The sequence below is a fragment of the Ochotona curzoniae genome, unplaced genomic scaffold, assembly GCF_017591425.1.
Source record: "Ochotona curzoniae isolate NIBS_2020 unplaced genomic scaffold, NIBS_Ocur_1.0 patch244, whole genome shotgun sequence".
Classification (NCBI taxonomy): domain Eukaryota; kingdom Metazoa; phylum Chordata; class Mammalia; order Lagomorpha; family Ochotonidae; genus Ochotona; species Ochotona curzoniae.
Genome location: NW_024466800.1, coordinates 9,887 through 35,782, shown reverse-complemented (window position 1 = coordinate 35,782; position 25,896 = coordinate 9,887). Strand labels below are relative to the sequence as shown.

Genomic DNA, 25,896 nt, shown 5'->3' with positions numbered 1-25,896 from the left:
TGGTTTTCATTTTTAAAATTTTTACTTATTTTCGTTTGTTTAAATGGCAGTTTTTAAGATTATTTTGAAATAATTGCACAGAAGACGATACGAGAGAGAAGAGAGCTTCCATCTGCTGGTTTACTACCCCAGTAGCCATAATGGCCAGGACCAGACGAGGCCAAAGCCAGGAACCTGGAGCTTATCTGGATCTCCCATGTGGGTGGCAGGGGCTCAAACACTTGAACCATGTTCCACTGCTTTCCCCAGGCCTTAAGCAGGAAGCTGGATCACAAGTTGAGCAAATGGGACATGAACTAGTACCCATAACAGAACGCTAATGTCTCAGGTGGCAACTTTACTGGCTATGCCACAGTGCTGGCCTGAGAGGTGGTTGGAGGGTGAGGAGGCAGGTTCAGAGAAGGGCAGGGAAGAGAGGTTTTCCATTCACTGGTCTAACTCTCTAAATGCCCATAACAGTTTGGACTGAGCCATGGCAACGTAAGGAGCCAGGCACTCGATCTGGGTCTATCCCCTGCAGCAGGGACTCAGCTACATTGGCCATCACCGACTGCCTCTGAGTGTATACTGGCAAGAATCTGAAATTGGCAGTGGAGCCAAACTTAAACCCAAGCACTCCAATATGGAGTCCTTTTTTTCTTTTTTTAAGAAAGCTATACAGAAAGAAGGAGAGACAGAGAGGAAGATCTTCCATCCAGTAATTCACTCCCCAAGTGGCCGCAACAACTAGAGCGAGCTGAGCCTCTTCCAGGCCTCCCACATGGGTGCAGGGCTTTTTGGGCCGTCCTTGACTGCTTTCTCAGGCCACAAGCAGGGAGCTGGATGGGAAGTGGGGCCGACAGGATTAAAACTGGTGCCCATATGGGATCCTGGCTACTGCACCTGGCCCTCCAATATGGAGCCTTAACCACTACATCAAATACCCACCCCTGTTGATTGTTTACACTCAAATACATGAAACAATATTCGGAAAGTCACCTTATAAGTCTTTCCTCCCATTTTAATGCTTTATCCTTCCAGAACTATTTTATTTAAATATAGTCACATATATGCATGCATTCCTAAATACTGTTACCTTTCTTAGTAAACACAAACTTTAGCTTTATTTACACTCTTCTTTATATCTTGATTTTTTTTTTTGGTATTTCAATAAATTTGCAAGCCTCCTAGTTTTTTAAATAGCTGCTTAATAATTTATGGATGTATCATAATTTATTTAACCAACCCACTAAGGAGCCTTAAGATTTTTCAGGAGAGCATAGTTAGCACAGTGGCCTAAGTCCCCACCTCGTAACCATGTCGGAGTGCCTGGCTTGAGTCCTAGCCACTCCTCTTGTAATCCAACTTTGTGCTGGTTTTTGTCACACAGGGCACCAGGTGATGGCTCAAACACTTGAGCTCCTGCCACCCAAACAGGAGACCCAGATGACGTTTCTGATGGCTGGCTTCAGCTAGCCCAACCCTGGTTGCTGCAGACATTTGGGGAATGATCCATAGTGATCCAGTAGCTTCCAGTCTTGCTGTTATAAACAGTGCTCTCATGAATAACTTTGCACATAGAGCATTTCATACCTGTGGGGATACATCTCTGGATTAAGTCCCTAGTATTGAAATGTTGGGTCCAAGAGGCAACGCATTTAGAAACTGGGATTACTCAAAAAGTTCATGAAAAATACATATTATAAGCAAACTCCACAAAATTTTTGCAACAAAATAACTGTATCCTTTAAATCACATTTTCCTGTGAGCTTTCAGAAGTACTCTGCTACCACAATTATTCTGTATTTAAAAATATTTCTGGGCCTGACACAATAGCCTAGTGGCTGAAGTCTTTACCTTGCCCTCACCAGAATCCCATATGGGTGCTGGTTCATATCCCGGCTGCTCCACTTCCCATCCAGCTCCCTGCCTGTGGCCTGGAAAAACAGTAAAGGACAGCCCAAAGCCTTGGGACCCTGCAGCAGTGTGGGAGACCTGGAAGAGGCTCCTAACTCCTGGCTTCAGATAGGCTCAGCTCTAGTTTCTGTGGTCACTTGATCAGTGAACCCATGGACAGACGATTTTTTTCTCTGACTCTCCTTCTCTCTGTAGTACTGACTTCCCAATAAAAATAAATAAATCTGTTTAAAACAATTTTCCAGGTCTGTTGCAGTGCTTTAAAAGGCTAATCCTCTACCTTGCAGTGCCGGCACCCCATATGAACATGGTTTGTGTCTCAGCTGCTCTACTTCACATCCAGCTCCCTACTTATGGCCTTGGAAATCAACAGAGGGGGGCCCAAAGCCTTGGGTCCCTGAACCTACATGAGAGACCTCGAAAAAGCTCCTGGTTCCCAGCTTCAGATTCATTCAGCTTGGGCTATTGTGGCCATTTGGGAAGTGAGCCAGTGGGTAGAAGGTCAATCTATCTTTGTTTCTCTCTTTCTCTCTCTCCCCCATCTCTCTGTAAATCTGCCTTTAAAATAAAAAACAATATATATTTTAAAAATTTCCATCAGCAATGAGAATGCTTTGTTTTCTCAAATATTGTTTATCTACCTAAAACCATAAATTTTACAAAAGTCCAGACAGTAGTTCCAAGACATTGCTGAGGAAATATTTGTCCTGGAAACTAGCAGAAACTAAAAAGGAGCTGGTATTTGGCCACTATGACCAAAGGTGAGTAGGTCAAAGATTCTTACAGGTCTCCCATGTGAATACAGGGACCCAAGGCCTCAGCCCATCCTGCCACACCACTGCTCTAGCCCTCAAATACATTTTTACTGCCCATTATCAGTGGAGCTGACCGAATCGGATTCTCCTGAATCATGTTTCCAGGCTTGCAGATGTTATCTGTTTCTTCACGTTCTGTTCCTTCTCTAGTCATGTGTGTCCAGATTTCCTCTTCTCATAAAGATAGACGCTACTAGATTAGGGCTCATTTTTTAAAAAGATTTATTTTATTTTTATTGCAAAATTTGATATACAGAGAGGAGGAGAGACAGAGAGGAAGATCTTCCGTTTGATGATTCACTCCCCAGTGAGTGCAACGGCTAGTGCTATGCTGATCTGAAGTCAGGAGCCAGGAGCTTTTCCGGGTCTCTCTTGTGGGTACGAGGTCCCAAGGCTTTAGGCCATCTTCAACTGTTTTCCCAGGCCACAGGCAGGAAGCTGGATGGGAACCAGGGCTGCTGGGATTAGAACCAGCACCCATATGAGATGCCAACTCATTCAAGGTGAGGACTTTAGCCATTAGGCCACTGCGCCAGCCCTGGGGATCATTTTAATTAGCTTGTTTTACCCCAGCTGTAGGCAACTGCCTAGGTTACCTTGTACCTAAGTAAATGTTAGACTGCTGGGAGAAGAGCAGCCAATAGCTGGTGGGCTTTCTGGGCCACATTTCAGCTAATTATACCGATATGCCAGCTACATGTTTGCCTTTTTTCTTTTCTTTTTTTTTAAGGTGGCTGACCAGGTCACTGCATTTGAACATAAACAAGGTAGGTAAACAAGCAGGTGGTTTCAAGGAGGGAAACTAAAAAGCATTTCCGGGTCAGAGCAATGCGAGACCACATGCAAGACCTGAGCTGGGCTAGTCCACAGTTCCCACCAGTGTGTCAGGGTATGGGGCAGGCAGTGTTAGGCAGGGTCACAACACTAACCAGCATGGGAGAGAATTGAATCTGAGACAGATTCTGTGGAGGACATGTGGGCTCATTCCTGTGGGACTGTAGTACTGGCTGCTTTGCTCCAGAACAAGGGGTGGTGACAGACCAAGCTCAACACGACCACAGAAATCACCGACATCTGGGAATTATGGTTGGGAACATGCTGGGCTTGTCCAGGCTGTAGCACCGACAGGCACCCCCAAGAATTGAGAATGAAGTGGGCACGCAAGAGATCTGGGTCTGGGAGTGGACCTGGTCAGGAAACTTGGGGAACTCCCCTTGTGGGCCATAGCTTCTGCTGTTGAACATGTGAATCAGGCCTGGATGTTGGTCAGGCCAGACAAGGCTGCTCCACTTGTTGGCAGGTGTGTGGGCTGGCTTGAGAGGTAGACCAAGCAAGGCTGGGCCAAACAGTAGCACACTGGCACACACAAGAGTCAGGACGGGGTGCAGGCCATGCTGGGCTAGGCTGTCACACCTACTGGTTTGCATGAAAACCAGGGATGGGGGCAGGCTGGGCAGGGCTAGGCTGTAGCACCCACCAGCAAGAGTTGGGACATGGCCAGTGGGGAGGAAGTGGGGGCCTGACCAGACTTGACTGCAGAATCTGATAGCAAGGGTTGAGACAGATGATGGACTGTGCCAGGCTATTGGAGCAACCACTGGCACATGCAAGATCTGTGACTAGGAACAGGCTTAAAAAGGGAGCTTAGAGGATACCCCTGCTGGGTTGCAGTTCCCACTGGTGAGAACAAGTGTCAGGAATGGGGGTGGATCAAACTAAACATGGCTGCAGCGTCCCTTGGCATGGGTGTGGGCTGGGTCTGGGGGTTGCCAAACCGGGTTAGGCTCCAGTACCCACTGGTGCTCGCAGGAGCCAAAGTGGATGTGGGAAGCACTCTAACACTGAGGGGCTCCCAGTGTCCAACACGAGCCCCAGATCCGTGAGAACTGAAAAAGGGGAGGAAGCTGGGCATCACTGTGATGGGGCTGCTGTGGGTCTGCGGGGCAAGGCCATGTCTTCAGGGAGTGCAGCACATGGAATCAGAGGAGAATCTTGCAGAGACTTAAAGCTTAATATGGTCTTTTCCTGTAAGATTTTGTACTAATGTGGGGCTGTTATTTGTCTTTTTGCCTGTTTGTCCACTCAGAAATGGTAACAGCCTGTGTACTTTGGAACCATGTGACTTGCTTGATTTCACATGACTCAAGTTGCGTCCGACAGGCTGTTAGTCTCATCCGTATCTGATTCAGATGAGACTCTGGACTTTTGTGCTCGTGCTGAAATGAGTTAAGACTTGGAAGCCTTTGGAATGGAACGACTTTATGTGAAATGTGAAATATGTGAAATGGGTACAAACTGTGGGGCCACAGGTGAATGCTATGGTTTCAATGTGTCCCTTAAGGTTCATGTGTTGGAAACTCAGTCCCCAAATTCACATTAATGGTGAGAACAAACTGTCCCTTAAGCCTGCAAATGCGTTAAAAAAGAAAAAAGGAGAGAAAGAGAAAGAGAGTGAGAGAAAGAAAGAAGAAACAGAATCAGGAGAAGAGGAGGAAGAGAGGGAACCTAAAACCATTGAGCCGTCTCAGTGCAGCGGCCAGGTAGCACTGTTAGCCTTATCCATCAGGTGAATTTGACTTGCAAGATGTGCACAAAGGCTGTGCTTTACCATCTGGAGCAATCTTCTGATCTTTATCTATAATTCTTATCTATCCAGAAAGATCCTCCTTGAAATTAATCTGCAATGTTCTTTTCAACAGCCTTTGTTGATTAATGTAATCTCCCTCCAATGGAAACTTCACACACTCTCCCTACCTACCTGTTGGGCTTGCTTTGTTGTCTCTGTCGTAAGCCATTTCCCTGTTCACTCGGTAGCATCTCAAATGCATCATGTCCCAGGTCACAGTCAGTTCTCCCCAGCTGGTTCCCCTCGGTCAGTGTGGGCAGGTTCAACATTGGCTCCTGCCCATGTCATTTCCAAAGGGAAGCACCTGCCGCTGCATCCCTGGTGACCACAGTCACCTTCTAGCCATATATGATTATGCCCAGGATGGGTAGCTGCCACGTGGATCTATCAGAAACTCCTGGAAGGTGGATGTGGAGATCAGGCTTGACAATAAAGAGCACTTAAACGATAAACAGCATGGAGAGTTGAGCAAGCCTGAGACGACTATATTAGCACAACTGTGTGGAAACCTCAGGACTAAAGAAGAGCAAAAGAGGCATCAGAGTGGCCCCAGTCCTTGACATGTTGTTGTTGTGCCTCCCCAGAAGTCATGCGCAAATAAAAATAAATAAATCTTAAAAAGAAATAGTGGTACCTTCAACTATGACCCATGGCAAAAAGAGACTTCTGCCCCATTCTGTTTCTTTTTATGAGGTAGAGGGTGGTACCACAATTTGATAAACAAATGGGATGGGGTCTTAGCATGTACTCTGATCTCAGATGAGACAGATATGTCCTGGGAAGATAGTGCACATGGACCGGCTGGCTTCAATAGCAAATATTTACTTCTCATGGTTTTGGAAGCTAGAAAGTTCAAGATCCAGCCACTGGCAGGACCAGGGTCTGGTAAGAGTTTCTGCTTTGTGGGCTAGCTTCTCCTTGTAGGCATTGCCTGGTGTAATTGAGTAGCTGGCTAAGTCTAGGTGAGCTGGTATCTGGCAGCCCTGCAATGGAATAGTTATCTCTTTGTTTGCCATCTTGATATGCCCATCTTCCCAGGACATACCTGTCTCATCTGAGATCAGGGTACATGCTAAGACTGCATCCCATTTGTTTATCACATGCACATCATTTATTATCATGTATTAATGGTCTAAATGGAGAGAGTTCTGTAGCAGGAGATGTCTGGACTAGAAGATTTTATGTCTGTGCAAAGAAGAATTGCAACACGAAACAGAGGGAGGAGGTGGGTGAGATACGGCATCTGTCCAGGTCCACTCTCCAGATGAACTTGAAAGACAGTGCTCAGGCATTCAGAGTGGGAAAAAGCAAAGTTACAAACTTTAATAAAGAGAATACACAGACCAAGTGGGCAATTCAGCAAAGACCCAAGGGCTGGGAAAAAAAATACGAGCTGAATGCATGGTTTGTATTGAGGGCTTATAAGGGAATGTCAGGTTCAGGTGTTCCCATGATTCCTCCTTCTTCCCACTGTCTTCTAGCCAAAATATTTGCTGATTGTGAATAGGGGCAATCCCTCCCAGTGCTGTTTTTGGGGATTTTTTTTAATGGTTCTTTTTGTTGTTTTTGTTTAGATTTTATTTAGTTAGAGACAGAGATTTTCCATCCACTGGCTCATAAGCTGGATGGGAAGTGAGCGGCTGGGATGCCAACCAACACACATATAAAATTTAGGCATGTTAGGTGGTGGCTTTATGCACTACACCATAGCATGTGCCCCCTCCCAAAGTTTTATTACCCGACATTATCAGACTAGGTAACACGCTTGGCACTGGACAAAGAGGATTTTCCTGGTGTGTTTTCCTTGTTGAAGAGAGGCTGGGACCACCTATTAAGTTAATGCAAGTGTGGACAAGACTTTCTAGTGTGGATTGCTGGGCTGTTTCCAAGGCGTGCCTCCAGGCTGTCAGAGGCTGCTTCAGAATTGCCTTCTCGGGTGCTTCTCCGGCCCCCTTTACACACACACAGACTCACTGCTGCCTTCTGATCACTTCGTAAGCCAGCTACCTGGCTTTACTTGCAACAAAAATCTGCCTGACTGTTTTTCAGGGCTCGAAACAATAGTGATCCTGTTTTTGTCAAAGCAGTGATTTATACGCATTAGTCACAGAGATCCCTTCCCACTGCCCTCCTCCCCACCCCACGCCCATGGCTTTAAAGAAGGAATTTCATTTCTAAATCTCATATCAGTCCAATCACATGGTGTAGGCCAGGATGGTTAGTGGCTGTGTGGGCTTCACCAGGGATAGACTCGGGGGGTTAGAGGGCCAGGGAGGGCACCCAAGGGCTGCCCTCATTGATCCCCCTGGACAAGCTAAGCAAGGACACTGTGAAGCTCAGTGAAGACGGCATGGGCGGACAACAGTGGACAGAAGCTGGTGGTTCACCGTTACCGATCTTGCTGATCGTGATCAATAGCTTGGCTTGTTAGGCGTTTTAATCAAGTAAAGCTGTTTTGAAGATAATGTACTAAAAGTGGGCATTTTATGATGTGCTTACCAAATAACAGACATGGATGAAAACATCCTTGGACACAACATTCAGAGCAGAAGCTGTTGGAGAGGAAAGCTGGGAGTCCCCCGTGGAACAGGGGTGAGTGACCCCGTGGAGTCCCCAGGTCAGCGTCTGGATGCCACGGGGCCCTGTTTGACAACCGCGCCAGGGCAGCTTTCTCTTACCTCTGGTTTTAGGTTTGCCAGCTATGATACCACTGCATCCGAACATTTCAGAGAGGTAGTTCTCCAGCTGGTGCAACAGAGATGTTTTGAAAACCATTTTTTCTGGTGCATGGAGTTTGGACAAGTGTTACATTTCCTGGGAGATGAAGAACTAACTGCTTTGTTTCACCTCCCATGAAACTGTTGGTTTTGGGATATATATATATATAAAGACAGATTCACAGAGAGAAAAGGAATGGCAGAGAGAAATCTTCCGTCTGCTGGTTCACTCAAGTTCTGCTCTACTTCCAAACCAGCTCCTTATTATTGCACCTGGGGAGGCAGCAAATGAAGACCCAAGTACTTCTAGTCTCTACAACTCAAATGGGAGGTCAAGTTGGAGTTCCTGGCCTCAGCACCGCCTGCCTCTGGCTGTGATGGGCATTTGGGGAGTGGACCAGCAGGTGGAAGATCTTCTTCACTCTCTATCACCCTGCCTTTCTTTCTTTTTTTTTTTAAGATTTATTTTATTTTTTATTGGAAAGGCAGATATACAGAGAGGAGAGACAGAGAGGAAGATCTTCTGGTCTTCCTTCTGATTCACTCCCCAAGTGAGCACAACGGCCGATGCTATGCCCATTGAAGTCAGGAGCCTCTTCCGGGTCTCCCGCGTGGGTGCAGGGTCCCAAAGCTTTTGGGTCGTCCTTGACTGCTTTCCAGGGCCATAGGCAGGGAGCTGGATGGGAAACGGGGCTGCCAGGATTAGAACCCGTGCCCATATGGGATCCTGGCACGTGCATATGGGATCCCGGGCATGCAAGGCGAGGACCTTAACCACTGCACCATCGCGCCAGGCCCATCACCCTGCCTTCCAAATATACAATCTTAATTTTCCCTTTTTTCAAAACCCACATGTGACTTGACTCCTCAGATGTAAGAGGCCAGAGTCTGGAGGCCTAAAGACCAGACCTGAGTTGGTTCGAAGATGGGAGCACCTTCCAGCTCAAAAGTGGAGCATCTGGACCTTAAAACAGCACCCCTATGGGATGCCAGCGCTACAGATGGTGGCTTTGCTTACTATGCCACAGTTCCAGCCCCAGTAACAGCACCTTTCAACGAATCAACGGAGAGCAAGGAAATAGCTACTGCACCATGCCAAGGAGTGAACCTTCCTTCTTTGGGTCCCTGGAGGAAGGGCCATTCATGAGCCCGATGTCTGCCTCTCCCTGGGTGTGAGTAACATCCCACAGGGAGAGCAGTGGGCCTGCAGTGCTCCGCTGTCATGAGCGGTCAGCTACCTACTACCCGGTATTCTTCCATTCTCAGTGCGGTGGTCTAGATCTCCCGCAGGATTGAGAACCACGGATGAATCTTAAAAAAACAAACAAATGGGCCCAGCGGCGTGGCCTAGCAGCTTAAGTCCTCGCCTTGAACGCACCAGGATCCCATATGGACGCCGGTTCTAATCCCGGCAGCTCCACTTCCCATCCAGCTCCCTGCTTGTGGCCTGGGAAAGCAGTCCAGGACGGCCCAAAGCTTTGGGACCCTGCACCCACGTGGGAGACCTGGAGGAGGTTCTTGGCTCCTGGCTTTGGATCGGCATAGCATCGGCCATTGTGGCTCACTTGGGGAGTGAATCATCGGATGGAAGATCTTCCTCTCTGTCTCTCCTCCTCTCTGTATATCTGACTTTCCAATAAATAAATAAATCTTTAAAAACAAACAAAAAAACTCTTCCATCTGCTGATTCACTCCTCACACGTGGTCCTCAATGGTTAGGGCTATTTGGACCCTCTGCCACTGCTTTCCCAGGCCATTATCAGGGTGCTGGTTCAAAAGTGGAGCAGAGGGGGGAGCCCATAGGGGGTGCCAGGTAGGTGGCGGCTTTATCACTATGCCCTTGTAAATGTATTTGGCTTGGCAAGAAAAATAAGTCTTCATTTGCCACAATTTTTTTGCACCATCTTTGCAGATGCCTACGCAAGGTTCACACATCCCATTTACTCACACCACCACCAGGCGGTAGTGAGCAAACCACTGAGGCGTGGAGGGGCTGCCAGCCTCCACCCAAGCCAGCAGAAAAGCTCTGCTTTCCCCCTCAAGCCGGTCTCCTCTTCCCCGACAGGCGCACACAGCGACTCAGACCCCTAGGCGGAGCAATCTGCGCGCGCCTCGCCAGTCCTCGCCGCGGGACCTACGAACAGCGGTGGAGATCAGGTCTTTCCCGGACTGCGCCGTGATGCTGCGCTCCCTACCCCGCGTCTTGTCTCGGGCCTGGCACGCCCCACTCCCCCGGGGGTCCCTTCCGACTAGGGGTTGCGCCTCCGATGGCACAGCCGCGGGGCCCGAGATCCAAGTGCGCGCCCTGGACGGCCCAGACAAAGGTAAAGGGTCCAGGACAAGGCTACACCAGACCCTGGTCCGGGGGGAGCGCGGCGTGAGCAGGGCGCCGGTGGCGGCCAGGGGAGGGGCAGGCGGGCTTGCTTGGTGCCCCAGGATCGCCTGGCACCCAGTCGAAGCCCCCTAAAGTTGCCCTGGAGGGAGCAGTGGCTCCCCGACTTGGCTGCGCTGACTTCTGAGGGAAGTGAGAGAAGTGGTGCCACGGTAGCGCCAGGGGTTCCCTCGCCGCGGGGCGGACAGTGCCGGGGCTAGGTCCCCCCACCCAGCCCAGGGTGCTGGCAGGATTCCGAGGGGCGGAGGCGGCGGAGCCAATCGCTGCGCGGGGCAGAGAACGCACTGGCAGGGAGCGGAGGCCGCTGGGAGGAGGGCACGCCCGGCCCAGCTCCTGCGGCCTCTCCCACACCTGCTCCAGTCGACCCCAGGGCGAAGTTCTGAGTCGGCGTCATCTTTGCCCGTGTTGCTGTTGTAATATTGGACCGTGTGCGTCCACAATGGTGCTGAGCGCCTGCCCCGTAGTACCAGATCACCAGGGCAAGTCCGTTCTCTGATCTTTGCTCTCTCCCCAGCCAACTTTCCCCGAGTTTGGTGTAACTTTATTGGCAGCTAAATTTTAGTTGTTTGCTAAGTGGCACCCACTGCTTTTTGTACATGGCTGCCAGGGCCCCATATACAGTACCAGGTGGGATTGTTGGGCCGTATTGAATGTGCTTGGTTCACTGGCAAACTGGCAAGCAGATACTTAGCTGACTCCTCGGTCACCAGGAAGCTGTTGCATAGGTAGGTTGTCGATTGGTCAGGTGATGAAGATGGCCCAAGGTTGGTGTTAGAGTACCTGGGTTCAAGGCCCAGCTCCAGTTCCAGCTTCCTGCCTACGCACACTTCCACAGGGAGTGGTGGTGGCTCAGGTGGTTGGGGGTCCCTGCCACGGGTGTGTGTGGGGAGGCATTCCTGGATGGAGTTCCCAGCTCCTGGCCCAGCCTATGCCTTTGTCAGCGTTTAGATAGTGAACCAGCACGTGAAAGCACGATCTGTTGTGCAAATAAATAATTGATGATTTTTAAAATACTAATTTATTTTCATTGGCAAGTCAGATATACAGAGAGGAGGAGAGACAGAGAGAAATATCTTCCATCTGCTAATTCACTCCCCAAGTGGCCTTAATGGCCGGAGCTGAACTGATCTGAAGCCAGGAGCCCCGAACCTCCTCCAGTCTTCCACACAGGTGCAGGATCCCAAGGCTTTGGGCTATCCTCGACTGCTTTCCCAGGCCACAAGCAGGAAGCTAGATGAGAAGCAGGACTGCCGGGATTCAAACTGATCCATATGGTATCCCAGTGCCCATGTACAGGGCGAGGCCTTTAGCTACTAGGCTATTACACCTGGCCCTGCTGAAATAAACAATGATATTTAAAAATGTTTGAAGATATCGAGGTACAGAGGATTAGTATGAATAAAGTCTAGTTTCAAAGTCTGTTAAGTTATCATTGACTATGGTAGTTATTGGGACCTGGAAAGCCTTTTCTCTAGCAATCAATGACAAAGATCAGCGGGTGAAGTTCCTGCCCCTGTCACAGCCATCCAGGCAGGATGAAGTCAGGGAAAGGGGAGAAGGTGACAGTGGAAGAGCCCACCCCTAAGGGGTCCCGGGCTCTGCTGCCTGGAGCTTGGTAGCTTGGTCGTACCTTCCTGTTGGCCTGGAGACAGATGGACTGGGTGGCCAGTGCCTGATTCTCTCCCTGCTCTCAGTCCTTATGACCTGGACATGCAAAGCTCCCACTGTGACTGACTTTCCCCCTTTCTGTCTTCTTCTCTGGAGCTCCTGTTGGGCTTCCCCACCTCTGCCTGCCTCCAGCGAGCCTGCTGGGTGGGTGTTCTCCTTTCCCTCTGCTTGCCACAGCTGTGTGAGTGTGCACATGCCAGTGTGTCCCTTTCTCTGCTCCGTTTGGACTTGGCTCCCTACCCAGGCTTGTTAGTTCCTTGACAGTGAGGGTTGTGGGATCCGGCTGTCACTTAGGCACATTCTGTTCTTGTCCTGACCTCAGTAGGGATTGGCCACACTACCTTCCAGGTGTTTCCACTGACCACATGGCCTGTGATTCAGGCTGTCCAGACCACGTTGCCCCAGGACAGCTGCTCAGGCAGCTAGCTGCAGGTGTGTGATGTGGAAGGCTTGCTGAGAGCACAGAGGGTCGGGCAGAGCCTTCCCTACCACTGGTGCCACCAAGGGCAATGTTCCCAGTGCAGGGGCTGTCTGGGAATGCCAACTGATAAGTATGTAAAAGCCAACCACACCTTCCTAGATTGCAGCTTAGGTCCAGCAGTTACCCTGTACCAAAATCACATTCATTGCCTTGTACATTCTCTGATTCAGAAGTTTAGGTTCAAGTTAGCCCAAGTTTTCCGCTGCAGGCTGCGTGTTCCAGCCATTCTATCCATCCCAGTCCTGACTAGGGCAAGAGCGGACTCCGAACTTCTCAGTGCTGGCGCCAGAGGACTGAAGGCCTGTTTTCTTGCTTCTGTTGGCTGGGGGCCACTGGCTGCTGCTAGAGCCCATGGTTCCTTCTAGGCTCCAGGACCGTTTTCCCAGTCCACCAACTTCTCTAACAAATAGGAACCTTATGTAGCCCACAGCCTGACCGCAGATGGAACAATTTGTTGCCTTTGCCATATAGTCTAGCCTGATCTGCATCGTGCTGGTTGGAAGTGGTCTACAGGTCCCTCCTCAACATCTCAGGGGTTCATTCTGTCCTTTATAGATTCCTTACCTGATTGTCCATTTTGGAGTCCCTGTCACACATAGTATAGTTGTTTAATGCCTGCTTTTTCCACTTTCCTGTGGGTTCTATGAGGACAGGGAATAAGGCTGCCCTGATTTCTGGAGTCAGTACAAAACCAGCACATATTAAATACATAACTTCACAAAGGAATACATAGTGAGAACCTTGGTTAGCCATTCAGAAATTTTGATGCTTAAAGGCTGGGTAGTGGGGGCGCCCGGCACAATGGCTCAATTAGCTAGTCCTCCCCTTGTAAGCTCTGGGATTCCATATGGGTGCTAATTTGTGTCCCAGCTGCTCCACTTCCCATCCAGCTCCCTGCTTGTGGTCTGGGAAAGCAGTAGAGGATGGCCCAAAGCCTTGGGATCCTGCATTTGTGTGGGAGACCTAGAAGAAGCTCCTGGCTTCGGATCTCTTCAGCTCTGACCATTGCAGACATTTGGGAACTGAACCAGCAGATGAGGGATCTTTGTCCTCCTCTCTGTAAATTTGCTTTTCCAATAAAAATAAATACAGCTTAAAAAATAGCTGGATAGGGGGTGCTGCCACTCTGGTGTGGTGGTATAATCAGCCTTATCCTCTGCCTGCATTGCCAGTATCCCATATGAGCAATGGTTTGAACCCTGGCTGCTCTACTTCTGATCCAGCTTTTGGCTATTGGCCTGGGAAAGCAGTGGAAGATGGTCCAAGTCCTTGGGAGCGTGCAGCCATGTGGGAGACCTGGAAGAAGCTGCTCATTCTCGGCTTCAGACAGACGCAGCTGTTGGCCATTGCAACCTTTCTGGAGAATGAAGCAATAGATGGAAGATGTCTCTCTCTCCTCTGTCTCCTCTTTCCCGCTCTCTCTTTGTAACTCTTTAAAGTTAAGATAAAAATTTTATTTATTTTAAAGTTAAAATAAAATTAAATCCTTAAAAAAATAAATAAATAAAGTCTCCATAGGGGATAGCACTGTGGCACAGTGCATTACACTGGCACTTGTAATACCAATATTCCGTATCAGAGTGCCAGTTTGAGTCTCTGGAGCTGCATTTCTGATGCAACATTCCTGCTAACCTGCCTGGGAAAGTAGTAGAAGATGGCCCAAGCACCACCATGGGGAGGCCAGTCTAGAGCTGTGGGCTCCTGAGTTCACCCTAACCAAACACCGGCTCTTGATTTCTCTCTCTCTCTGCCTTTCAAATAGATTTTTTAAAAATCTATTTTTTTCAATGCAGGGTAGAAGGAACAGGTGTTGTGGTGCAGTGGGTGAAGCTGCCACTTGGGAGTTAGGCATCCTACATTGCAGTGCTAGTTTGAGTCCTGGCCTTTGCACCTCTTAATCCTACAGAGCAGTGGCAGGGTAATTGTCTCAGCCATGCCAACTGGAAGAAGATGTTTGGTTGTGAGTAGGACAGAGCTGCCGAGGGGATTGGGGGCTGCCATGGAGGACATTCCTGCTCTCCTACCCACTAAGCCCTGAGGGTCATGAACCCTGCCACTTCTTGTGAGGCCAAGAGGGTGAGGGTTCTTTGCTCTATTTTGCAGTTAGGAACGTGGAGGCTGGAATGGGTGACTTAGCCCAAGTTAGTTACCCTGAGAGTCCGGGGCTGAGGCTGCCCAGAACTCAGGCAAGGCCTCCTGCCCGCAGCACCCTCACCCAAGGCTGTTTCTGTATCCTGCAGGAATCACGGAGATCCTGATGAACAGGCCCCGCGCCCGCAACTCCCTAGGGAAGGTCCTGGTCAGTGAGGCAAGTCGGGAGAGCACCTCCAGCATCACCCTTGCCCTGCAGTGGGCTAGGGGCTGGCTGGCTTTGCCCAGGGTTGGGCTGGGGGCTGGCTGGCAGGCTGCTAACCTAGCATTCCCACAGCTGCTGGAAGCGCTGGCCCGGCTGCGGGAGGACCAGCAGGTACGCGTGCTGCTTTTCAGAAGTGGAGTGAAAGGCGTCTTCTGTGCAGGTGTGTTCCTTCCTCACCCTCTCCCAGCAGCCTGCAGGGCTAAGGGATGGCCCACGGTCAGCCAGTGTAGGGTGTAGTGTCCTGGGTGGCGGCGATAGCCCAGGCTCAGGGAAGGGATTTCAGTCTTTGACTGGAGTCACCTAGCTTCAAAAGGGCATTTGGCAGGTCTGACCCCAAATGCCAGCTTTTACGGCTGCACTGTACTTTGCCCCTTCTGTGAAGAAATGGGGAAACTGAGTACACAGATGCTCACCAGGCCAGCAGCCAAGATGGAATCCTTTGCCCCCCCTTCACCACCTGTAGGATCTCGGTCTCGACTGCCACAACTTTCGCTGCCCATGCATCACTTGCTCCTCACAACAGGATATGCACCAGGAATTTCTGTCACCCAGACAGAGACCCACAAAAAAAGCAAGTCTATGGATGCAGAGCAGAGAGAACCTCAAGGTTGCAAACTGCAGCCAGTCCCAGAACTGTTAGATTCGCCGCTCGCCAAAATGTTAGATTCGCTGACCACCAGGGAAAGAATAACTCAGCCAAATATATGAAAAGAATTTAGATGGCCTTTATTTCAGGGAACCACGGTCATGGGCTTCCCTTCCCCATGCAGCAGAAAGACAGACATGAAGGAGTGGGCTGCAGAGGAAGAAGAGCGAGGAAGAGACGGGGAAGGGGCTTTTTAAACTCTCCTTGACACGGAAGCCAAGACAGGGGTCACCTCGGCCCTTATTGGTGGGGGGATATGGGTTTGTGCCCCTCGTTGGTGCAATGGTGGTTTCACAGCCTGAGGGGCCCACCAGAATTCCGCCATCCATTCTGGGTTTGGTTGGAAGCAAACTCCGCCCTTCTCCAGTTACCATGGTAGCCATCAAGAACCCCTTTCCTTTTGATGGCTGAGGGGTGTCCCACTGGACTCATCCCCCATTTGTCTACCTGTCCACCTGCTGATGGACATTTGGCTGTTTCCATCTTTTGGCTCGCCTATGAATCTTGCTATTTGACATGTCCCCTAATGACTGCATGAGCATGTTGGCCATCTGCAACTTTCGTAGGAAGAAATGTCTGCTCAACTTCTTGGCCCTCTTGGAGTCAGGCAGCTGTGTTGTTGAGCTCTTTGTATGTCCAGGCAACATTCCTTCATTGAATAAGTGACCTGCACATACTCTGGCCTGTCCCTTCAGCTGTTACCTTGCCGGCCATGTCCTTTGGTGCACAGAGCTTGCCATGTCAAAGATGTCCTGGTTCCCTCTTCCTCCCGTTGCTATGCTATTGCTCTCCCACACTGTCCTTGTTTCCCTGGCTTCCTTGACTGTTTCCTGTGCTTCTCCTTCTCTTTCTGCTTCTCAAGCCTCCTCTGCCGATCCCCTGTCTGCCTGGGATTCTAGAACAGAACACCTAGCCAAGGGCTGGCTGCCGACCCCTCGTCCCCTGCAGGTGCAGACCTGAAGGAGCGGGAGCAGATGAGCGAGGCAGAGGTGGGGATCTTTGTGCAGCGGCTGCGAGGAATGATGGATGAGATCGGTAAGTGGGGGAGGGGGTTGTGGAAGCTGCAGGGGGTCTCCGTCCCTCTTTTTCTCTCCCCTTCCCATCCCTCCTGTCCTCTCTTGCCTTTTCTCATTCACCTGAACACTCTATATTTTATTTTACTTTTTAAAGATTTATTCATTTTTATTGGAAAGGCAGATTTACAGGAGGAGAGACAGAAAGATCTTCCATCCACTGGTTCATTCCCCAAATGACCACAATGGCCAGAGCTGAGCCATCTGAAACCAGGAGCCAGGAGCTTCTTCTGGGTCTCCCACACGGGTGCAGGGTCTCAAGGCTTTGGGCCGTCCTCAACTGCTTTCCCAGGCCACAAGCAGGGAGTTGGATAGGAAGTAGAGCAGCCAGTACACAAACTGGCACGCTCATGGGATCCCAGCACTTGAAGGGAGAGGATTAGCGCCTGAACACTCTACTTTAGCCAGTGTTGCTTTGAGCACTGAAGGAAGGCAGCTGACTCTCCCAGAGGTTGGGCACAGGGAATCCTTCTTTGAGGGAAGAGGGAGAGATAAGAGGGTCAGAGTGCATCTCTTTGTGTCCAGTCCCCAAGCCCCCCATATTGCCAGCCCTTAGGGTTCAGGCCTGGTCCTTTCCAAGGGGCCAACTTCGCCATGTTTGCTTCCCTGTTCCCTTGACCCAGAGATGACCTTGGCTGCCTGAGGCCACCCTTCTCCAGAAAGCCTTCCAGACATGCTCCCAGCTTTTCTTGCCTGGAGTGTTGATGCTCATGGGTCATCATTACCTCACTAACTGGGCCCCTTGAGGGCAGGGCTTGATGCCCACAAAGCCAGAGCCAGGGAGGCCAACAGGAGAGTGGGCCTGAACTGGCAGCCCCCAGCCTACCTGTTTCTCCTGCCCTGACCCCTGCCCCCTCCCCAGGCCCATAGATAAGTTTATTCAACCTGGCCAAGGAACCAGGTGAGGCTCCTGGATGTCAGGGTCTCCAAGGCCACTCACGCGGAGCCCTTCTTTGTCTCCACAGCAGCCTTCCCAGCACCCACCATTGCGGCTATGGATGGCTTTGCCTTGGGCGGTGGCCTGGAGCTGGCACTAGCCTGTGACCTGCGAGTGGCAGGTACTGGGCCAGGGCTGAGGAGAGGGAGTGTGGAATCTCAGGGTCTTGCAAAGCCCACCAAAGGCCTGGTCCTCCAGAGGCAGGATAGTGGGTACAGTGGTGTCAGCAGGGGCTGCTTTGCCCTCGTAGCTCAGGCTTGCTGTTGTAGCCATCACCTGTGACAACCTACTTTGCTTGTCCCCTGGAGTGACTGTCCTGACCCAAGATAAAATGTTAACAGGACAGCCAATTGCACAGGGGGGGCACAGCCAAGGAGGACAAAGATCCATGCGTAGTCTGCCAGACGCATCCCATTCAGATCTGATCACCAGCTTATGATCAAAGGTGAGCCAAGGAGGTGCTGAGTCACTTCGGATGGCTAGTGGCCAGAGGCCCTGGCCATAAACATTGTCCTCCAGCTCACTAGCACTGACTGAGGTCTGTATTGCTTGTTCTGAACACCAGCGCATATTTTGCAAGGTGAAGGGAGGGGTGGGGCGACTGGCCAGTCCTTTTTCCATGTGACTGACTGGGGGAGAGGTCACTGTGACGCAAAAGGCTCCAGGCTCAAAGGTCACCTCATCTGCACAGTGCAGGTCAGAGAGGGGACTGACCAGGTAGCCAGGCACCAAGGGACCAGGTCAGGCCACAGCTCCAGCCTGCCCCGGGTTCAGGCGATTATCTCATCGGGTTTGCGCAAGTATGAAGTGAGTGTAGGACCCTCACGAAGGTTCCCTTCAGCCCATTCCATAGGGTGCTCCTGACTGGCCTGTGCTGGAGAAGCTCTGGGGGCTCCAAGAACTTCCCAGAGAAGGTGGGCTCAGGAGGCTGTGAGTTGGAACTGGATAATGGTGCAGGTGCAGGAGTTGCTAATGCTGTCAGCCAGGCTGCAGCCAAGGATGCAAGAGACCCAGGGCGCAAGGAATGGTGACCTTGTTCCCAACACCCGTAGCTCACCTGCGTGACAGGCAGGAGAGGGACAGTCATCTTCCTCCCACCTTCCGGGCTCTGGGAGGCACTAGCGCCCTCTGTTGTGTTTCCGCAGCATCCACGGCTGTCATGGGGCTGATCGAGACCACCCGAGGGCTCCTCCCAGGAGCAGGTAACGCACCTGCAAGCACCCACCCACCACTCTACCCCATCCAGCTCCTCCCCCCATGCCCGCTTCTCACTCCACTTCTCCCCGCTTCTCCCTCACCTGGCAGGAGGCACTCAGAGGCTGCCCCGCTGCCTGGGTGTAGCCTTGGCCAAGGAGCTCATCTTCACCGGCCGACGGCTGTCTGGGGTCCAGGCCCACCAGCTGGGGCTGGTGAACCACGCTGTGGACCAGAACGAGGAGGGTGACGCGGCCTACCACCGAGCCTGCGCACTGGCCCGGGAGATCCTGCCCCAGGTATGCTCCCTGCCCTGCCATCTCTGACCTAACAGACCGAGAAGGGCTAAGTGAGCTGCTCATCAGGATCACAAGGAGTGACCGCCCTGTGGGGGGACAACACTGGTATTTTACACAAGGCAGAATAGGAAAAAGTGGAACTTTAAGAGTGCTGAGTATGTACAGAATCTTTACATCAAAAATAGTTCGTGAATACTTAGTTGTGAAAACAAGACAAGTATCATTTAGGAAAAAAAAAAATCTTTCCCTGACCCGTAAGTCCCACCCCTCAATAGCTCTGGTCTTTTTAACTAGGGGTCCTGGGGTTTGGCTTGAAAATAAGCCTTTGCTTTGTCTTCCTGATTTTTTAGTTCCGTCAGATAGTAACAGAGTCTAATGCCAGCCTGGACAACTGTAGCAGGTCTGGTTTCTAGGACAGTCGGTCAGAAAGTCACTGCACACATACACGCAGCTGAGCGACCCAGGGCGGAGGACCACGGCTCCCACACAACCTTCCACGCCTGCCCTGCACGCTGTAGGGCTTTGTCCTTCTATACAAAGGAAGGGTCCTCAAGACAACACAGATTCCCCACTGGGCAGGGGCCTGAGAAGGCCTATTAACTTTTTGAAGTCCCCTGTCAGCACAAATAACAATATGAACACGGCTTTAGCTCTGTATATCACAACATTGGGCACCGAAAACTAGTACCCTAGTTGCCTACCCTGTCCACAGGGGCCTCCTTCCTGGCAACCCTGGTGGTGGATGCTCTGGAATGCATGGGAGTTGACTGCCATCTAGTGGCCAGGGAAACAGGCTCCGTATCTGACCACCGGAGTTCTGCCCTTCTGTGGTCAATCTCCAGGAGATTGTATTTGGCTAGTGTATTTGGCTGTTAATTTGAACACCCAAACAATGGAATAATCTGTGGGCATGTTAGATCCTGCTGCTTTCATTTCCAAATAACATGAGATTATCAATTAACATTTCTAGTCAGTCTCTTGAAAAGTGAGTTTCTTGACTGAATAGATATCCTAAATCACAATACATTGCCAGGACAAGCAAGTTACACATAACAGAGGAATGAGAAGGGCGCACGGCAAGGATCCAAAGTTGGGTGACCAGCTGGTATTCGTGTACCTGTGACTGTCTCAGCTTTGCAAGTCCTGGGTTTCAATAATTGTGGAGTTACTACAATAAGTGGCCCTCCACTCTCAGTCCCTAGAAAGGACCACTGTCACCTGTTGACACTTCCTTCTGGGGGTTTCAGAGCATTCACATATGCTCACACACTTACATCTGCGTTCTTTTAAATGGTGGTTTAGAGGACAAGCACCACACCTTCACAGGCTAATGGAGTCCCAGCAGAAATGTTAAGCACAAAGTTAAAATATGAACAGTAGGGAATTAGAGGGTATGGAAAAATGTAGGGCAAAAATGTCTCCATTTCCCCAGCCCTGTATAACTGATGTTACAGTATACACAGCAATGTGCACCTTGCCGCTCCCATATGTGAGATTCTTCCATTTGAGCACGTACCTGACTCTGTTCTTTGGTTCTACATACCTTCTCACACATGGTGCAGATAAGCCATCACTATTTAGTGAGAACCAGCACATCTCAAACCTTCATGTTTATGACTTGTGTTACCACGAAACAGTAATAAACCTGGGCATGCTTCTGGAAGTGTATCTGCAGGGCTAATGCCTTGGTGGAGTTGCAGCTTCAGCAGGGGGTGCAGCTAACTCTGCTGGCTTTTCCCAAGCAGCTTTTTGAGGCACCATCCCAGTGTCCTCTGTTAAGGATGGGGGCAGCCAACATTTCCACATTTGTGGCACGTTACCTCACTGTCTTGTGCTCCGTTGCTCCAGAGCTGGGGACGAGCAGTCTTCATGCTTGAATTTTCCTGAGAACTACCTTTACAGACACTTTGTGATGATTTCTCTGAAAATTTCATTAAACTTTTCATACAGCAAGGAAATATCGTTAAGAACTAACAAAATTTTTTTCTCAGTTTCTTTCATCTTGTGATTTTTCTCTAAGTCTGAAATGAACTCATTTTTTATGTAGTTAGGCTTTATTTATGTATGGCTTCTATGCTCAAACTCCCAAAATTGCCTTCTTTTTTCAAATTTATTTTTATTAGAAAGAGACTGACAGGAGTCAGAAAGCTCTTCTATCTGCTGGTTCTTCTCCATGTGGCCAGAGCTGAGATCTGAAGCCAGGAGCTTCTTTCTGGGTCTCTCATGTGGGGCGTCTGCTGCTTTGTAAGATCATGAACATGGAGCTGGATGGAAAGTGGAGCAGCCTTGACACAAATCAATGCCCATATGAGGTACTGGATTAGTTGTATTAACCAGTTGGGCCATTGTACTGGTACCAAAGTTGCCTGTTTGTTTTTGTTTTGGCTGGGTGACAGCTGCACAATATAATGCACACACAATAACAGCGTGAATGACAGGGAATGCACACCTAGCTTGCACAGATATGTCTAGGGGACAGATCCTGCAGCTGCTGTGGCACGGGCCACTGGAAAGTGAGACCGGGGGCAAGCTGCTCTGTTGCCTCAAGCAGCTGGTCGAAGGCACTCCCACCCGGCCAACCCAAAGCCCAAAGTCCTAATCTGCCCTTTACTCTGCAGGGGGTGGAGGCTGCTACCTGCTGGGATGAGGGGTTCAGGACTGGGGAGCATAGGAAACTTTCAGATGACTGGGAGTCATTCCAAGTGCTTCACCTCCTTGGGTCTCAACGTCCCATCTGTGAAGCCGGAAGTGAGCAGCGCCACTAGATGAGTTGGTCTGTGGGTGGGAAAGCCCTTCTGTATATATGTAGTCTGCTGTATGTAGTAGAATGGGTTGATTGACAAGAACCACAGATTCATGACTGGGAAAGCTAAGAACCAGTCTAGCTTCCTTCATTTTAAGGAACCTCAGCCATGCAGCAGGAGGACCACCTCTACCAAACCACAAAACTGGTTACTACAACAGCTGGCCCAGACCTCTGCCACCTGCTCCACAGCACTCCTGCTAATGGAGTACTCTTTCTCCAGTTCAGACTTCTGTCAGCACTAACCCCTGCTCAATCCAGCTTTGTCTTGTCTTCCTAGGCCCCCATCGCTGTGCGGCTGGGCAAAATTGCCATTAACCGAGGAATGGAGGTGAGGGGACTGGGACTTGGGGCCACTAAAGTGTCATGACCAGTACATAGGGTTGTTAAGGCTTTTACAGATAGCGCAGGTGGCAGGAACTCAGGAACCGAACTCTGACATCTCCCTGATGTACACCTCAGTTGACCCATCTGCAATATGGGAAGTTTGGCCAAAGTCCTGATTACATGTCACCGCATCTTCCTCCGCAACCCTCCACTGCCTTGAGAAAAAGCAGGGAGCTGAGGTTCAGAAAGGGTGAACGACTTGCTCCAGGTCACACAGGAAGTGTGCAATGAAAATGCGTGTCTGTGGCCCCAGTCTATGTTCTAGGGTGTGTACTGGCAGTCAGGGATGCAAGCTCATGAGTAGGGGGGCAGACTGATGCTGCGGACGCAGCTCTGTGTCATTTCTTACTCACCCGTCATACACTGAACCCAGCCTGCCTTGGGTAGTTGGGGCACAATTGAGTTAAACACAGTCATTGCTTCCAAACCTGCTAATACCCCAGAGGTTAGAGCTGACCTATCCACAGGTAAGACAGCAGAACAGGAACTTGGGGGCCGGGCTCTGGCGGCAGACTGGGCTGGGCCACAGACTCTGCTCAAGCACATGCTGCCATGTTTACAAATGACCTGAGCTTTTGCTGCCACAGATTACTCAGCCATTCAGTGGGGTAATAACCCGTGTACATGGTTCTTTTGCACACATTGCTTGTAAATTCTGCTAACAGCAGGCACTGGGCAGCAGAGAATTGGAGAGTTTTCCAGGGGCCAAATCACAAACACCTGGGATGTTCTGAAGTTAACTGATGCCAACAAAGGCAACCAGGGCAGCCAAGGAGCTTGGCGGGGCTGCCAGCTGGAGACTGAAGGGGTGGCCTGGACTCCCTTTCTCGTGCAGCTTTTGCTCATAAATTTCTCCAGGCAGGCAGCCACTCTCTGTGGCAGACTGGTGCTGGGGGCAGGTGGAATGGCTCCCAGTGTGGGCAGATGCAGACAAGCTCAAGCTGATTCAGGGAGTGCCTTGTACTTACAGGTGGACATCGCATCTGGGATGGCCATTGAAGGCATCTGCTATGCCCAGGTAAGGCACTGGGTAAGCTGCAGGGACTGCATGCCTATGAAGGTTTGGGCCAGAGCCAGGAGCTGTCTGTGGTTCCAGAACGCCACCTGCCTCCTCATAAGCTGGAGTGCTTACTGGGTACCACGTGGTTTCTCTGACAGTTCCCTCAACCAGCTAACACCCAGCAAGCCACGGGAAACACACAGGCCCTTGGCAGATGTTTCTGTGGCCTCTGTGATGGGCCGCCACATCAGTGGCCAGGCTGAACATAGGCTGTTAAGATCTTGCTTCTGAACCACAGGATGAGTTCCGTGGAAGGCCTGTACATGAGGCAGCCATGTTGATCCAATGTTCACCTCCAGGTTCTCAACTCTCTGAACCAATCCTATGCAAAGATTCTTGGGACACGCGTGGCCCTGGGGGAACCAGCTGTGTATCCAGGGTCAAGGCCTTCCATTCCTTCCTCTACAGAACAGACTCCCTCTGAGATGGCTGCTGCCAGTGACCATGACCTCATTGGGGACCTGGCAGCAGACCAAGCAGTGGCTGGTGGGATGGGATGGGAGCTGGCCCGGAGGTTGCTGAGGGCTCATCCCTCAGCCTAGCCGAGGACTCCAAGGGCATGGCCTTGTCACACACTGGGGAGGCTTAGGCAGCAGTTTTGGCCGCTGGTGCTTCATATATTGTTGCAGAATATCCCGACGAAGGACCGGCTGGAGGGCATGGCAGCCTTTCGAGAGAAGCGGCCTCCCAGGTTTGTTGGCAAGTGACCCCACCAAAGCTTCAGCACGACGCTGTGTGCCTTCTGGAGCAGGACCACCACTTCAACTCAAGGACAGCAATGGGCCCACATCAAGGTGCTGACCACACCGCCGAGCTGTGCCTTCCTCACTGCTCGCCCAGCTCCCTCCTGTGGTTTTGAGTGTTGGCTCCCAGGTGCCAACCTCAGCTGTCAGGGTCTCACCAGCCCCGTTTCTTTCTCTGGATGACACTGATAGTAAAATAAAGCACAGTGTTCTGCATGTGAGGAATCACACTTCAGAGCCACCCAGCTGCCCTGTAACCGTGGACTAACTGTTCAACCTCTGGGGCCTCAGCATCATCATCATCTGTAGTATGAGACTTTTGTGAAGATAAACCCCTCGTGTCCAGTAACTGTGTTGTAAAGGATAACTCGTGTTCATGTGAAGAACACTGCCGCGTGCAGAGTGGCACGGTACTCTGTGGGCCTTCCGGAACACTGGGAGGGAGCCAGGGCAGGGAGGTGGGCTGGTTCCGCTGGAATGAAGGAGGCTGACAGGGCAGCCTGAGGAAGGGCAGAGGATGGCCTGCCTAGACAACGGGCCGGTACTCCCTGTATACACTAGTCTTGGTAGCACCAGCTCCTTAGTACCAGGCCGTTTGCTAAGCTATGGACTTGTGGTCCTTCTCTAAGTGCACCTGTGCTCCCCTTGGGCTCGTACACGTACCAGAGATGACTGATTCACTGCTGTATATCCCTGCATCCCGGGTGGAAGGCACACAGAGCCCAGGCCGCGGCACATCAGCTGCAGCTGCTCAGGAAAGTCACAACTTTCTTTACTCAACTTTTTTTCACCTGCTCTGTGTGGAGGATAAAACTTTAGTTTCCTCAGAGGACTATTGTAAATGAGACAAAATTTGAGAGGGTATCTGCTAGGAAACTGGACCAACAGATATGGGTTCCTACAGTACATCCTCTTGTTAGTAAAAGCTAGCATCTAGGAATGCCAAGAACACAGGGGACCAGAATCCTCTCTGGAATGAGGTCCGGAGAATAAATCCCACCTGTCCACTAGGACTCAGGGCATGACTTGGCACATGGCTTAGAAGGAGGAAAAATGAGCTGCTTCCCCATGATTCCAAAACAGGGGACCCTGGGCTCTCTACTAGAGCCTGGACCAGGCCAACTAACGGCAAAGAGCTAGTCTGTAAAACATGCTACCAGTCAAGCAGGATGATATTTTCTTGATTCTCTGAAACTGCAGCCAAACTCACAAGAACCTGGTGGGGAGGCTGCGGGGCTCACGACCCTTGAAGTCCGTAGCGCTATCCTTCCCTGAACTCCCAGCACTTCCCTCCTTCTCCCAGTTTTAGTCATGGTCTCTCCCAAATTAAACTGTGAGGGATTCTATAATTTCCAAAGCATCTTTCATCTAAAAATCTAAATACTGAGCTGGCGCCATGATGTGGTAGACCAAGCCTTTGGCTGTAGCACCGACATTCCATATGGGGTACTAGATTTGAGTCCTGGCTGCTTCATTTCTGATCCAGCTCCCTGACTGTGGCCTGGGAAAGCAGCAAGGCCTGACCCAATGACTTGGGCCCCTGAGGCCACATGGGAATCACTGTGAAGAAAAACCTGTGCCTGGCCTGACTGGCTGCTGCGGCCATTTGGGAAGTGAATCAGCAGATGGCACATCTTGATCTCTCCTTCTCTCTCTGTTACTCTGCCTTAAACACAAATAAATACATCTTACAAAAAATAACATGAATACTGTGTTCTCAGGCCTAAAGCTCACTATGCACTCCCAGCGCACCAGTGTACACAGAATGCCATGCTGCCTGGTATGACTGATGAAGCTGCAAGA

The 25,896-nt window shown here is 50.6% G+C and overlaps 1 protein-coding gene across 4 annotated transcripts; it reads left to right on the top strand.

The window, feature by feature from the left end:
- The first annotated feature begins 10,185 nt into the window (after positions 1-10,185).
- Positions 10,186-24,384, top strand: LOC121166830 (enoyl-CoA hydratase domain-containing protein 2, mitochondrial-like). Of its 4 annotated transcripts, XM_040996123.1 has the most exons (10): positions 10,186-10,378; positions 14,836-14,903; positions 15,024-15,111; positions 16,546-16,632; positions 17,636-17,728; positions 18,753-18,809; positions 18,913-19,100; positions 22,184-22,234; positions 23,261-23,308; positions 23,980-24,384. In XM_040996123.1, the coding sequence occupies exons 1-10, from the start codon at positions 10,234-10,236 to the stop codon at positions 24,055-24,057; spliced, it is 903 nt and encodes a 300-aa protein (XP_040852057.1). In that variant the 5' UTR covers positions 10,186-10,233; the 3' UTR covers positions 24,058-24,384. The 4 variants fall into 4 exon arrangements, with proteins under 4 accessions (XP_040852057.1, XP_040852058.1, XP_040852059.1 ...); XM_040996124.1 differs by lacking the exon at positions 17,636-17,728; XM_040996125.1 differs by lacking the exons at positions 17,636-17,728; positions 22,184-22,234.
- The last annotated feature ends 1,512 nt before the right edge of the window (positions 24,385-25,896 follow it).

What these genes read in the sequence shown, in the direction of transcription:
- LOC121166830 (XM_040996123.1), top strand. Translation starts at nt 10,234, where the DNA reads ATGCTGCGCTCCCTACCCCGCGTCTTGTCTCGGGCCTGGCACGCCCCA. An exon ending in GGAAGGTCCTGGTCAGTGAG is followed by an intron (nt 14,904 to 15,023) that starts GCAAGTCGGGAG and finishes GCATTCCCACAG; the next exon opens with CTGCTGGAAGCGCTGGCCCG. An exon ending in AGGAATGATGGATGAGATCG is followed by an intron (nt 16,633 to 17,635) that starts GTAAGTGGGGGA and finishes TTGTCTCCACAG; the next exon opens with CAGCCTTCCCAGCACCCACC.